General features: G+C 43.8%; 1 protein-coding gene across 1 annotated transcript in view; it reads right to left on the minus strand.

Moving 5' to 3' along the window:
• LOC139418552 (latent-transforming growth factor beta-binding protein 3-like) overlaps positions 1-12,730 on the minus strand; it is a 36,429-nt gene that overhangs the window by 5,243 nt on the left and 18,456 nt on the right. Inside the window, exons 5-24 of the mRNA XM_071168111.1 lie at positions 11,426-11,515; positions 11,135-11,251; positions 10,525-10,686; positions 10,242-10,379; positions 9,718-9,731; positions 9,000-9,069; positions 8,768-8,854; positions 8,493-8,621; positions 6,078-6,209; positions 5,849-5,977; positions 5,606-5,725; positions 4,979-5,101; positions 4,357-4,479; positions 3,662-3,781; positions 1,824-1,952; positions 1,472-1,642; positions 869-952; positions 602-730; positions 339-476; positions 75-215 (exon numbers count right to left, since the gene is read on the minus strand). Of these exons, the coding sequence (XP_071024212.1) occupies positions 75-215; positions 339-476; positions 602-730; positions 869-952; positions 1,472-1,642; positions 1,824-1,952; positions 3,662-3,781; positions 4,357-4,479; positions 4,979-5,101; positions 5,606-5,725; positions 5,849-5,977; positions 6,078-6,209; positions 8,493-8,621; positions 8,768-8,854; positions 9,000-9,069; positions 9,718-9,731; positions 10,242-10,379; positions 10,525-10,686; positions 11,135-11,251; positions 11,426-11,515 (2,346 nt within the window). The remainder of the gene's footprint in view (positions 1-74; positions 216-338; positions 477-601; positions 731-868; positions 953-1,471; positions 1,643-1,823; positions 1,953-3,661; positions 3,782-4,356; positions 4,480-4,978; positions 5,102-5,605; positions 5,726-5,848; positions 5,978-6,077; positions 6,210-8,492; positions 8,622-8,767; positions 8,855-8,999; positions 9,070-9,717; positions 9,732-10,241; positions 10,380-10,524; positions 10,687-11,134; positions 11,252-11,425; positions 11,516-12,730) is intronic.

A 12,730-nucleotide genomic window follows, 5' to 3' on the forward strand; every position in this document is an offset into this window, starting at 1 on the left:
CAATCATCCATCCTGAGCTTCCTGAGCCCACCTCCTGCCCTGCTAAGGACAGCAGTACCCTCTCCTCCACTCACCAGCCTGCTCCTCTGGGGTCACACAGCTGTTGCGGTCCGTGGCCAGGATCCAGGGAGGAGAGCAGATGCAGTAGTAGGACCCAGGGGTGTCCACACAGTGGCCATTCTTACAGTTCAATGAGTCCTGGCACTCATCCACACCTGCAACAACACAAACACACTGCTGACTTAACACCAGTCCTCTTCTATGGCCTGTCCTGCACCTCCCTGTGTGTGTGGATGCGGGTACAGTATGTACAGTAGAGGGCTCTAGCCAGATCTCACCTGCCACAGTGGGGATGACACACTTCTTATTGGAGGCTTCATAGATCCTGGGGGACTTACAGGTGCAGTAGTAGGAGCCTCTGGTGTTCTTACACTGACCGTTGGTACACAGAGACTCGTCGTGGCACTCATTCACATCTGAGGAGGAGACACATTACCATAGAGGATCTGTGACTAAATGGGATATCTGATGTGTATTAATATGTAATAATACAGAGGTGTGTTTTGGTGCAGGCCTGCGAGGGGTGGGTCTCTGTGGTTACCGATGCACTCCAGTAGGTTGCTGTCGTAGTAGAAGCCCTGTTGGCAGTAACATTCATAGCCAGGCTGTGTGTTCATACAGCGGCCCTCCTTACAGATCTCATTGGAGAACAGCACACACTCATCGATATCTGTACACAGAGGGACAGGAACACAGATCTCAACACAAACAAACTCCCCCGGAGAACAAATACTGTCATATAAAGGAATGCTGTAAATCAGAAAACAGCAAACCTACAGTGTTGGGTTGAGGTTGTGTAGCTACTCACCTCTATGGACAGACAGGCCGTACTCAGTCACTCCCTCCTCATGGTAGAAACCTCGGCCCACTGGACACAGGGAGTGGAACTCAGCTGGTTGAGGGAAAAACAGGAAGTCAATTAAGCAATGTACCTATCACACTTGACCTATTCACTTAATTTGCCTGCTTTAGGTGATCAATGAATGACATTGAACAGCTCAGCCCACTCGATGGTTTGTTAAACTAGTGTGAATGTTGTTGGGCCAGGGGTTAAAGCCTAAGGAAAATCAGAGGACTGAAACTTCACTCGATCTCAGATCGATTGTCTGGGGCCAAGTTAACCTCCCCTTTCATGAATTACTTTTCCAGCTGCTACAGTAAGCCTCACACCGCTGTCTGAATTGAGCGCTGCTGTGGTGCTCATTATAGACTGTCATTCTCTTCATCGGAACATCGGAGAGTCATCAACAATCATGTATGTCAGTTCAGTGCACACAGCTAACAGAGAAAATAAAACATTTCCGAATATATTTATTTGGGAATATATTTTGTAGAACAGACATGATTCTGTCTGTATTAGACTATGTCATCTCAGCTCCTTTAACCCCTGTGTTGGGCCTGAGGTACGTACATGAGTGGTAGACGGGGCAGGGGTAGATCTCACAGTGGTCCCCCCAGCCCACGCCGATGGAGCAGCAACACTCCTGCTTGGTGACGTTGGTGGCCAGGACACTGTCACAGAACACTGTGTCATCCAGGTTCAGGTAACACTCCTTCTTATCTTCCACAGCCACCTCAATCTCTGGAGGGGAAGGGGGCAGAGAGGAAATAGATTGGAGTGTTTGACTGTGTGTGTGTGTGTGTGTGTGTGTGTGTGTGTGTGTGTGTGTGTGTGTGTGTGTGTGTGTGTGTGTGTGTGTGTGTGTGTGTGTGTAGAATATAGCTATACAGAGAGAGGGGTGCGAAGATATCAGTAATCTTACCCTCACAGCTGTGCTTGTCCTCAGACAGGATGAAGCCGTCTTTGCACACACACACATAGGAGCCCTGTCTGTTCTCACACACACCATGCGGCTGACACAGACCCCTGTCTGTCGCACACTCATCTATGTCTGGGTAGGAGAGAGAGAGAGGGAGAATGTGTTACAAACATCTGCTACAATCCTCATGAGTTCCATTAAGCTTGACTTATGACAGTTTCCACTGGTTACAAAGCTCAACTGCCGGAATGGTTAACACTAATGATTTACAGTACCAGTCAAAGGTTTGGACACCTACTCATTTAAGGGTTTTATTTTTGTTACTCTCTACATTGTAGAATAATAGTGAAGGCATCAAAACTATGAAATAACACATATGGAATCAATTAGTAACCAAACAAGCGTTAAACAAATCAAAATATATTTTAGATTTGATATATTTCAATGTAGCCACCCTTTTCCTTGATGACAGCTTTGCACACTCTTGGTATTCTCTCAACCAGCTTCATGAGGTATTCACCTGGAACGCATTTCAATTAACAGGTGTGCCTTGTTAAAAGTGAATTTGTGGAATTTCTTTCCTTCTTAATGTGTTTGAGCCAATCAGTTGTGTTGTGACAAGGTAGGGGTGGTATAGAGAATATAGCCCTATTTGGTAAAATACAAAGTCTCTACTATGGCAAGAACAGCTCAAATAAGCAATGAGAAATGACAGTCTATCATTAATTTAAGACATGAAGGTCAGTCAATGTGGAAAATTTCAGGAACTTTTAAAGTTTCTTCAAGTGCAAAAACCATCAAGCGCTATGATGAAACTGGCTCAAAAGACCCAGATTTACCTCTGCTGCAGAGGGTAAGTTAATTAACTGCACCTCATATTGCAGCCCAAATAAATGCTTCACAAAGTTCAATAACAGACATCTCAACATCAACTGTTCAGAGGAGACTGCGTAAATCAGATCTTCATGGTTGAATTGCTACAAATAAAACACTACTAAAGGACACCAATAATAAGAAGAGACTTGCTTGGGTCAAGAAACACGAGCTACATTGGACCGGTGGAAATCTGTCCTTTGGTCTGATGAGTCCAAATGTGAGACTTTTGGTTCCTACTGCTTTGTGAGACACAGTGTACGGGAAATGGATGTGTGGTTCCCACCGTGAAGCATGGAGGAGGAGGTGTGATGGTGTGGGGGTGCTTTGCTGGTGACACTGTCAGTGACTTATTTAGAATTCAAGGCACACTTAACCAGCATGGCTACCATAGAATTCTGCAGTGATACACCATCCCACCTGGTTTGCGCTTAGTGGGACTATCATTTGTTTTCCAACAGGACAATGACCCAACACACCTCCAGACTGTGTAAGGGCTATTTTACCAAGAAGGAGAGTGATGGAGTGTTGCATCAGATGACCTGGCCTCCACAATCACCCGACCTCAATCCAATTGAGATGTTTTGGGATGAGCTAGACCGCAGAGTGAAGGAAAAGCAGCCAACAAGTGCTCAGCATATGTAGGAACTCCTTCAAGACTGTTTGGAAAAGCACCAGGTGAAACTGGTTGAGAGAATACCAAGAGTGTGCAAAGCTGTCATCAAGGCAAAAGGTGGCTACTTTGAAGAATCTAAAATCTAAAATCTATTTTGATTTGATTAACACTTTTTTGGTTACTACATGATTCCATATGTGTTATTTCACAGTTTTGACATCTTCACTATTATTCTACAATGTAGAAAATAGTTTAAAACAAGAAGAAAACCCTTGAATGAGTAGGTGTGTCCAAACTTTTGACTGGTACTTTATCTCCCTGAAACTAATGGAGAGGGTGGAGACGGACTGACCTTGGCACCTCCGACCTCCGACCAGCATGTAACCCTTCTGACATTCACAGCGGTAGGATCCCATGCTGTTGATACAGCGCCCCCTCTGGCAGTTAGAGGGACGCTCACATTCATTTATATCTGAGGGAGGAAAAGACGACAATCAAACAGCGGCCATGTGTTTGATCACCAGCTCTATACAGTGGACCATAGGCGGCATACCCAATCGGCAAAGCTCCCCTTAAAGTAAATGTAATTAAATTAGCCAAAAATATATCATTACTCCTGTCCATACAGAAATAAATAAAAGCATTCAAAATACTACACCAGAGAGTATGATTTAGCCAAAGAGGATTTGTTTCTTTAAAATGTTTGAAATCACAAGGGCATAGCCTATAGTCAGGAAGCCCGCAATTTGGCAGGGTTATACGATTGAGTTATATTAATAACCTAACCTTACTTATGACTATGACTGACCCAATCTATGTACTTATCACACTAGGAATATCTTGCTTTCGTCTGCAAATGTGATGATAGACGCATGCAATGCATTATCAGAAAGGAAAAGGTTCATGGTAAACAAATAGCTTCTGCAGACTCACGCGCTGCCTATGCAGTGAGCATATTACTTATACTTCACTGGTAGTGTAATAATGTTGATAACATTTCCATGAAGCTGTAGTGAGTAATAACAAGTAATAACAAGTAGCTCCTGCCTTCACAATGGCTGCCCTCCTGAGTACGCTGGTATCCTGGGTAGCACTGGCACTGGAAGGAGCCTTCTGTGTTGACACAGCGCCCGTTGGCACACAGTCTGTCATCCTCACACTCGTCAATGTCTGGAGGGGAGAGAGGAGGAGACGCATGCAGCCTGTCAATAGAACCCGTATCCCCATTCAGATAATAAGATCACGTTACTGGTCAATTGCACACAAGGTCTGAAATTCGACTTCCGCTTTTCACCCAACCCACCCGAAAGACACACATGCATTCACATACAGTACATATACAGGTTTGAGATAGGTGCAGGGGAGCCCGAGGAGCTGTTGGAGTTAAGTGCCTTGTTCAATGGCACCATGGCAGGAAATTGCATCTAGGATTTGATACCAGCAACCCTCCGGTTGCTAGCTCACTTCCCGACAGATCTTTCCCGTCATTCCCGGATATCGAACTGGCAACCGTCTGGTTGCTGGCTCGCCTCTCCAACCGCTATGCTACCTAGTTCTCTTTTTTCAATATTGTGCAGAAATAATGGTAACCACAACAGCACTGCAGGTATAAAATAGTGCCTGTGCAGCATTAAGAGATATTATATTTAACATGAATCAGTGCACTGACCTCTGCAGCCTTTGCTGCCTGCAGCTGGGAGGAAGCCCTCGTCACAGAGGCAGCGGTAGGTTCCTGGGAGGTTCTCACAGCGCCCGTTGGGACACACCCCGCGCTTCTGGCACTCATTGACATCTAGTGGAGAGGTGGAGGGGTTGCAGGGGTGGAAGGGGTAGGGGTGGAAACAATCAGTCATACAGAGGAATACCAGCTCTGGACTGGCCCAGTGCCTGTTGGCATCCTGCCTGCTGGCCCTGTGTGTCTGGGACAGGCTCCCTATGGCTGATTTATTGACTATGACTGATCAAATCCATTCTCTACATCACACACAGCTCTGAATAGTGAATACCTTCAATGTCATGGTTCAGACAAAACTAACTGGGGAAGATCAACATATTGAATGTACAGATTCAATATTCGAATTGCTGATTTGACTTGCTTTCCCTGTTGCCATTAGACTATCCTCTTTAGTAAAGCCAAATATGGTGGATTGGCCACTAGAGGGCAACACATCAGCAAACATAATGGCTCAAGTTAGAAAAGGTATAACAACAGCAAGATAGACAGTTATAGGTAATGAAAAGAGTTGATTGGTGTGCGTTCTCTTTAGTATGCATACATGAAGTTATTGGGTCTCACCGTAGCAGACCCCACCCTGGGCCTGGTGACCAGGTAAGCAGGGAACACACTCATAGGAGCCTGGTGTGTTCTCACACTGGTCATTGGGACAACTGTTGGGGTCCAGACACTCATTTATATCTGAGACATTAGAAGAGATGAGACAAACACAGACACCCATAAACGTTAACAAACCAATGCGGACACACATACATATACATTGCACACACAAAGAAATATGAGGGCAGCAGATGCCGCTCTTACCTTCACAGGCTGGCTGGCGTTGTGACTTGCTCCTGAAGCCTTTGTGACACTCACACTTGTAGGACCCTGGCAGGTTAACACACTGACCCCCCTGCCCACAGATGTCCAACTTGGAGCACTCATTCACATCTAAAGATAAGATCAAAACACACTCATGAAAAATCCCAAGTGACAACGTGATGTCTAAAAGATAGCATTTGAACAATTGAACCCACACCACATCACTCACCTATACACCGTAGCTTCCCATGGTACACCAGGAGCTTGTAGCCATGGAGACAGCGGCAGCGGTAGGAGCCTTCTGTGTTGATGCAGATTCCTCTGCTGTGGCCACATGGCTCTGCGTCACATTCATCATCATCTGGCAGAGAGGGATAATTTAGAAGTTTAGGGAATTCAGAGATTACAACTCCATTAGAGAATTAACACTCAAGTTCAATTGTGACTCGTTTCTTAAAACTAGGCATATGTCACACATCACTACTTCACAAGAGAGGCATTTGAACGTAAACATTTATTTTGAATCAAAATGTGTTTATTGGCAGAAATGCCTTCTGGAACATGTGAACTTTCATGTGCCTTAATAACAAACTTGTATGCCATCTGTAAATATGAATAAAATTGTTAAATTATAAGCCTAGTTGGTTTAGCCACAGAAAAAGGCTGGAACCTTCCCGCTAGCCATGATTTACTGAGATAATGGATGGGCTGGACATGCCGAGAGATGAGTTTGGATTGGTCTACCATGTAGTACGCTTTTGTCTATAACAAAGGGTTGCTCAGTATGTGGAGGCAATCCTTTCTAACCCATTATATGACGAATTACGGCAAAACTTTTGCTGTCCTCTTTCTGGAGGACATAGTTTTGAAATCAGTGGAATGCCCGGTGGAAGCAGAGTATGATAGCTAAGGAGATGAGAAAATTCTGGCGTTTGATTGCAAATATGTGGAGGGAGTCGAAAAGAGAACACACGGAAGGCTGTTGTATAAAACACTTGTCTCCAGATTACATCTTCAAACTAAGGGCAACCATGGCATCCGTAACAGAGAGGGAGAAGCATCCATCTATGTATACGAGTATCTAGCTACATTTTCAGGTATTATACATTTCAAATTTAGTCAGAAAGTCATTTTCATTGCAAGTTAATGAGTACTGTTAGCTAGCTAACTAACGTTAGCTGTCTGGCTCGCTAGCTAATGTTACGTATATGTAATATTATTCGTATCTCAGAGCCATTTGCATTGCTAGTTACAGCCTGATGTTAGTTGGTCTAGTTGGTTAGCTACCTGCAGATTCATGCAGGGTAGAATCGTTATGAGTTGGGATTATGGTTAATTGTTTAGCTAGCTAGCTACATGTCTAAACAAAAGACTCCACTATGCAAGGTACCATTCCACTGTACTGTTTACACATTCTGTATCTTGTGCATGTGACAAATAAACTTGAATTGTATTTGATATGGTGTGTGTTTATCAGAGATGGTAATGCGAAGAACAACATGACCTGCACCAAAGTCAAATTAGGATATAACGTTAGGCCAACAAGACAGTGTCCAAGTTCAAAAATTCTCTGGTAGAATGCCATGCTTTTATTTTGTCACACTCACAACTGTAAACTATTTTCTGTAATTAGCTTGCCATTACCCTGTAAAATATGATCTTGTTGTGAGTGTATTTCCCTGTAATAATGAATAAAAATGAGCTAAAGTTAAGACATAGTCAGCTATATGATGCGGTCATTATTTGAACTGGCTTGCCAGCTAACTTAACATTAGCTATCTAGATAACAAGCTAGAAACAAACCGCATTGGTAAGAACGTTGCTTTTAGTTGCCTGGTTTGCTAGATTGACATATACTTAAACGGATGGATTTATTGGATTTAAAATTCACCAGTTATGCTATTTTGAACCACCAGACTGCTGATGTCATGCATGTGAATCCTTAAAGAGATGGGTGGTGCTAAGGCTTAAGAGGGTGTGAACAATGCGGAATGGGTGTAGACAAAGAAAAGCTCTCCAGTACATGTACCAAAACATTAAAAAGTGGGGTTACAATTTTATAAACTTTCAAGGCAGAATTACAGTACCAGTCAAAAGTTCGGACACACCTACTCATTCAAGGTGTTCTCTTTATTTTGTACTATTTTTTACATTGTAGAATAATAGTGACGACATCAAAAATATGAAATAACACACGTGGAATCATGTAGTATCAAGGCAAAGGGTGGCTACTTTGAAGAATCTCAAATATAAAATATATTTTGATTTGTTTAACACTTTTTTGGTTACTACATTATTCCATGTGTTATTTCATTGTTCTGATATCTTCACTATTATTCTACAATGTAGAAAATTGTAAAAAATTAAGAAAAACCCTGGTGTGTAGGTGTGTCCAAGCTTAGACTTGTACTGTACTTTCCCATTGTTCCTCAACTGTAGTGTATGATATACCATTATCTAGCTCTGAGTCTCTACTTTATCCAATGTAAAAAAACACAATTTTACTACATAAGACCGAATCAAGCCCGTCGGTCACAATTTAACTATTTGGATACAGAGTGCAGACATGGCTCTGGTCAAAATCTTTACCCAGTAAATCCCTCCCATCCCTTTGGACATGCGCCTGTCCTGTCCCTTGACTTACCCACACAGGCGTTCCTCTGAGGGTGGAGCCGGTAGCCAGCATAGCACTCACATTTGTAGCCAGTGTGCACGTTGACACACTCCCCATGGCCACAGAGGTTCCTGTTCAGCCTGCACTCGTCTGTTTCTGCTGTGGGGAGGAGGCACACAGTAATCTACCTAAGACAGTTGATCTCTGTACTGTACATCCCATCATGGAGACAACAACATTGCAGCTATAGGCTGAGAGTTAATAGGCAGATATTAGATTTGATTGGACTGTGTAGTGGAACTCACGTGAGACCTGCGTCTGTGCCACCTCCAGGGGGTCACTGCCTGGGTTCAACCTGATGATGGGCGGAGGGGTGGGCTTGGTGATGATCACTTTGGGACCAACCAGAGAAACAGACAGACCCAATCAAGGCCCCATGTCTACCTGAATATCAACAGGTTTCCCTAACAAAAGGGGCTCTCTTGACGTTAATAGGACTTTCGGAATGAATAAAGAATAAAGGAATGAGAGGAGTACCAGGTACGCGGGGGCCGTGGGTGCTGATGGGAGACAGCTGCATGGGTGTGGTCGTCTCTGGAGGCTCCTCCTACAGGACAGGGCACAGAGACACAGTGGTGTAAAGTACTTGAGTGAAAATACTTTAAAGTACTACTTAAGTCGTTTTTGGTGGGGTATCTGTACTTTACTTCACTATTTATAATTTTGACTACTTTACTTTTACTTGACTACATTCCTTAAGAACATATTGTACATTTTACTCCATACATTTTCCTTGACAGCCAAAAGTACTCGTTGCATGTTGAATGCTTAGCAGGACAGGAAAACAGTCAAATTCACACAGTTGTCAGGCGAACATCCCTGGTCATCCCTACTGCCTCTGATCTGGCGGACTCACTAAACACACATTATTCATTTTTAAATTATGTCTGAGTGTGCCAGTAGCTTTCCGTAAATTAAAAAAACAAGAAAATGGTTCCATCTGGTTTGCTTAATATAAGGAATTTTAAATGATTTAAACTTTTACTTTTGATACTTAGGTATATTTTAAACCAAATACTTTTAGACTTTAACTCAAGTAGAATTTTACTCATTTTCTATTAAGGTATCTTTACTTTTAGTCAAGAATGACAGCTACTTCCCCCCCCACTGTAGAGACACAGGCCTGTCTAAGAGGAGCTGCAAACACACAGTCTCTCACACAATGAATGATGTCTAAAGAAAAACAGTTTCTTACCGGGTGCTTGACTTCTGAAAAAAGAGAACCCAGAGAAAAACAGGTCAAAATTATGAATAATTGTCCATTTTCATTTACAGATGATGAATTGAGTCACTTTACTACATGTACATATTACCTCAATTCCCTCAACTAACCTGTACCGCAGCACATTGACTTGGCACTGGTACCCGCTGTGTACTGAATACTGCATAGCCTTGTTTTTGTTATTGAGTCACTTTTTTAAACTTTAGTTTATTTAGTAAATATTTTCTTAAAATTGCACTGCTGGTTAAGGGCTTGTAAGTAGGCATTTCACAGTAAGGTTGTGACAAATAACATTTGATGATATTTCTAAGCCCTCTAAAGTCCCAGTAATTTGGAGGCATCCCCAATAGCCCGACTGCACTCTCCAAAAATCTTAGCAATAGCATCGTTCTAAGTGACTAAGTGAATCCAGAATGAAGCACGTCTGCCGGCAGGCGGACAAAGGTAAATCATGTGCACCCTTCGTCTACTTTCTGGGAGAAGCCACAGTGACTCACTGTCTTTCTTCTGGTTCTTGTCAGGCTTGAGGGGAACCTGCTCCAGGCTGGAGTGGATCTGAGGTGGGAACGCCACCGTCTCCCGGACACTATGGAGGAAGTAGCCCTTCCCTGCTGGACAGATCTTACTGAAGGAGGCTAACGGACCAGGGAGAGAGGAATGGAGGTGGAAAAACAAGAGGGGGTGAGATGATTCAGCATCTGACCTGTAATCATACAGCATCTGACCTGTCAGAAATACTAGAAACCGAGCTCCAGTCTCCTACTCCAGCATCCCACTGACCCGTGCCGTCTTGGGGACACCTCTCACAGTTGGAGCCCCAGGCCTTGCCCACGGTGCAGCAGCACATCTCCTGGGACAGGGACGTGGGTAGGGCGTGCTCACAGCGACCCGCCTCTGTTACTATGAGGAAACACTGGCCCTGCTCCACCGGAGACGGAGACTCTGACAGCCAGGACCAATCAGAAGAGAGCAAAACACAACAGAGGTTGGAGTTAGGACATTAGGCTTACAGAAGAGGTCACTAAGGGTAGTGCCGTTTCGTGGAGGGAAAATCATATGACATTTTGGTTATTTCAGATGTGGCATTTTAAATAACGGACATAAGGGATCTGTGAAAATACTGGACTAACTATTGGGACAGAAAAGGCTAGCTTTGGTGTCAGCTTTGTGGATGTGAAACATATTCAGCTCATCTACCTATCAGGTAGACCACCTCTTGACCTCTCCACTGCCAACAAATGAAAACCCCACAACAATTCATCTTCATATACATGTGAGGAGAGGATGTATAGTGTATAGTGCTGCTGCTACTGAAAGCGATATGGCTGTGCTGAGTGAATGCAGAGTTGTGTGGAGAGCAGGTCTGCCTGGAGGAGGTTCTGAGTCTCACCCACACATCTGGTCCTGTCCAGGGTGAAGCCAGGCTTACAGGCACACAGGAAACTACCCTGGGTGTTCAGGCATTCTCCGTTCTGACACACCCCATGCATGGTGCACTCGTTGATGTCTTAAGGGTGAGAGACAAAGAAAGAGTGGGGGACAGAGAGAACGTGAGGAGTGGCTTTTTTTCTCCTCACATCAGTGAAGCAAATGGGCAAAGATTTACACTCATACCGGGCATACCAAATGCGTACCAAACAAAATGTGGTGAAACTTGTGAGAGGCAGTGTGTTCATGCTACCTTGACAGTGGGTGCTGTTGAGTCTCTTATAGCCCTGAGGGCAGGTGGAACCATAGTCTTCTATGATGGTCTGCAGCTTCACCCCAGGATCTGAGGGTAAGGCAGAGAAGGGGGGGTGAAAAGGGGAGAGAATGGAAGAATGAGAGAGGAAGGGGAGACTACACACAGCTCATCAACGAAAATAGAATAATGTCTCATAAAATGTCTGAGAATCTGAGAAGAAAGACAGGCCTAAACTAAACCATTAAGTAATGGATCAGGCCTACGCCAGAATGATCCTATTCTGTTTCTAATAGCAGTAGCGTCTGTGATCATTGCTTCCAGTTAGTCATACACTAGTGAAAGGGAATACCTAGTCAGTTGCACAACTGACTCTATTCAACCAAAAATGTGTGTTCCGCATTAACTCAGCCCCTCTGAATCAGAGAGGTGCGGGGGGCTGCCTTTATCGACATCCAAGTCGTCGGCAACCGGTGAGCAGTTGTTGTTGGGGGTTATCTGCCTTGCTCAAGGGCAGAATATCAGATTTTTTTTTCCCACTTTACCATCTCAAGGATTCAAACCAGCGACCCTTCGGCTACTGGCCCAACACTCTTAACTGCTAGGCTACCTGCTGCCCTGGACTAAGTAGCTCATTTAGCTGTTCCTTGTTCAGTCTGAACACACTGTCAGCATAGGCAGCGAGACAGTAAATGTGTGTGATTCCATGGGACAGAGATGTGTGTATAGATGAGACACGTTTGATCAGAGCCTGGGTTTGAGAGATTACAGGTATCCAAGCATGAGTATGAACCAGGAAGTACTAAGAGAGGGGAAATAAAATAAAAGAGGGGTGAGCGACCAAGTGAAACACCTCTTCATCTGGGGGAAAGAGAGATTCAACAGAAGGAATCAAATGATGATAGAAAAAATAGTGGTCTATGAGTGATTTTTCCTCCAGGCAGAAAAATTGTAAGAATGCTTTTGTGGGAAACTGTGGGAGCATCGCGTTCCAGAATACCTTTCAAAAATAGATGGAAGAAAAGTACAACTTTAAAAAAAGTTCATGCTTCCCAAGAAAAGCCCAGAATCATATTTTCCACTTGTTGCTTTCGTCTGTTCATTCGCAGAAGACATGTCTCATGAAAACAATAGAACGTTCCTTCAACGTTACTAGAAAAGATGCGAGAAGCATTACAGACAGGGATCCTGCTGTCCCAAGTTTAAAGATGAACCATAACTATCCTTTTCTTACAAAGGTTTCTTTGTCTGACTCACAACTGAGGAATGGAGTAATAGAAAAATGGAAAAAGGTAAGTTGGCCAA

The sequence above is a fragment of the Oncorhynchus clarkii genome, chromosome 10, assembly GCF_045791955.1.
Source record: "Oncorhynchus clarkii lewisi isolate Uvic-CL-2024 chromosome 10, UVic_Ocla_1.0, whole genome shotgun sequence".
NCBI classification, from domain to species: Eukaryota; Metazoa; Chordata; class Actinopteri; order Salmoniformes; family Salmonidae; genus Oncorhynchus; species Oncorhynchus clarkii.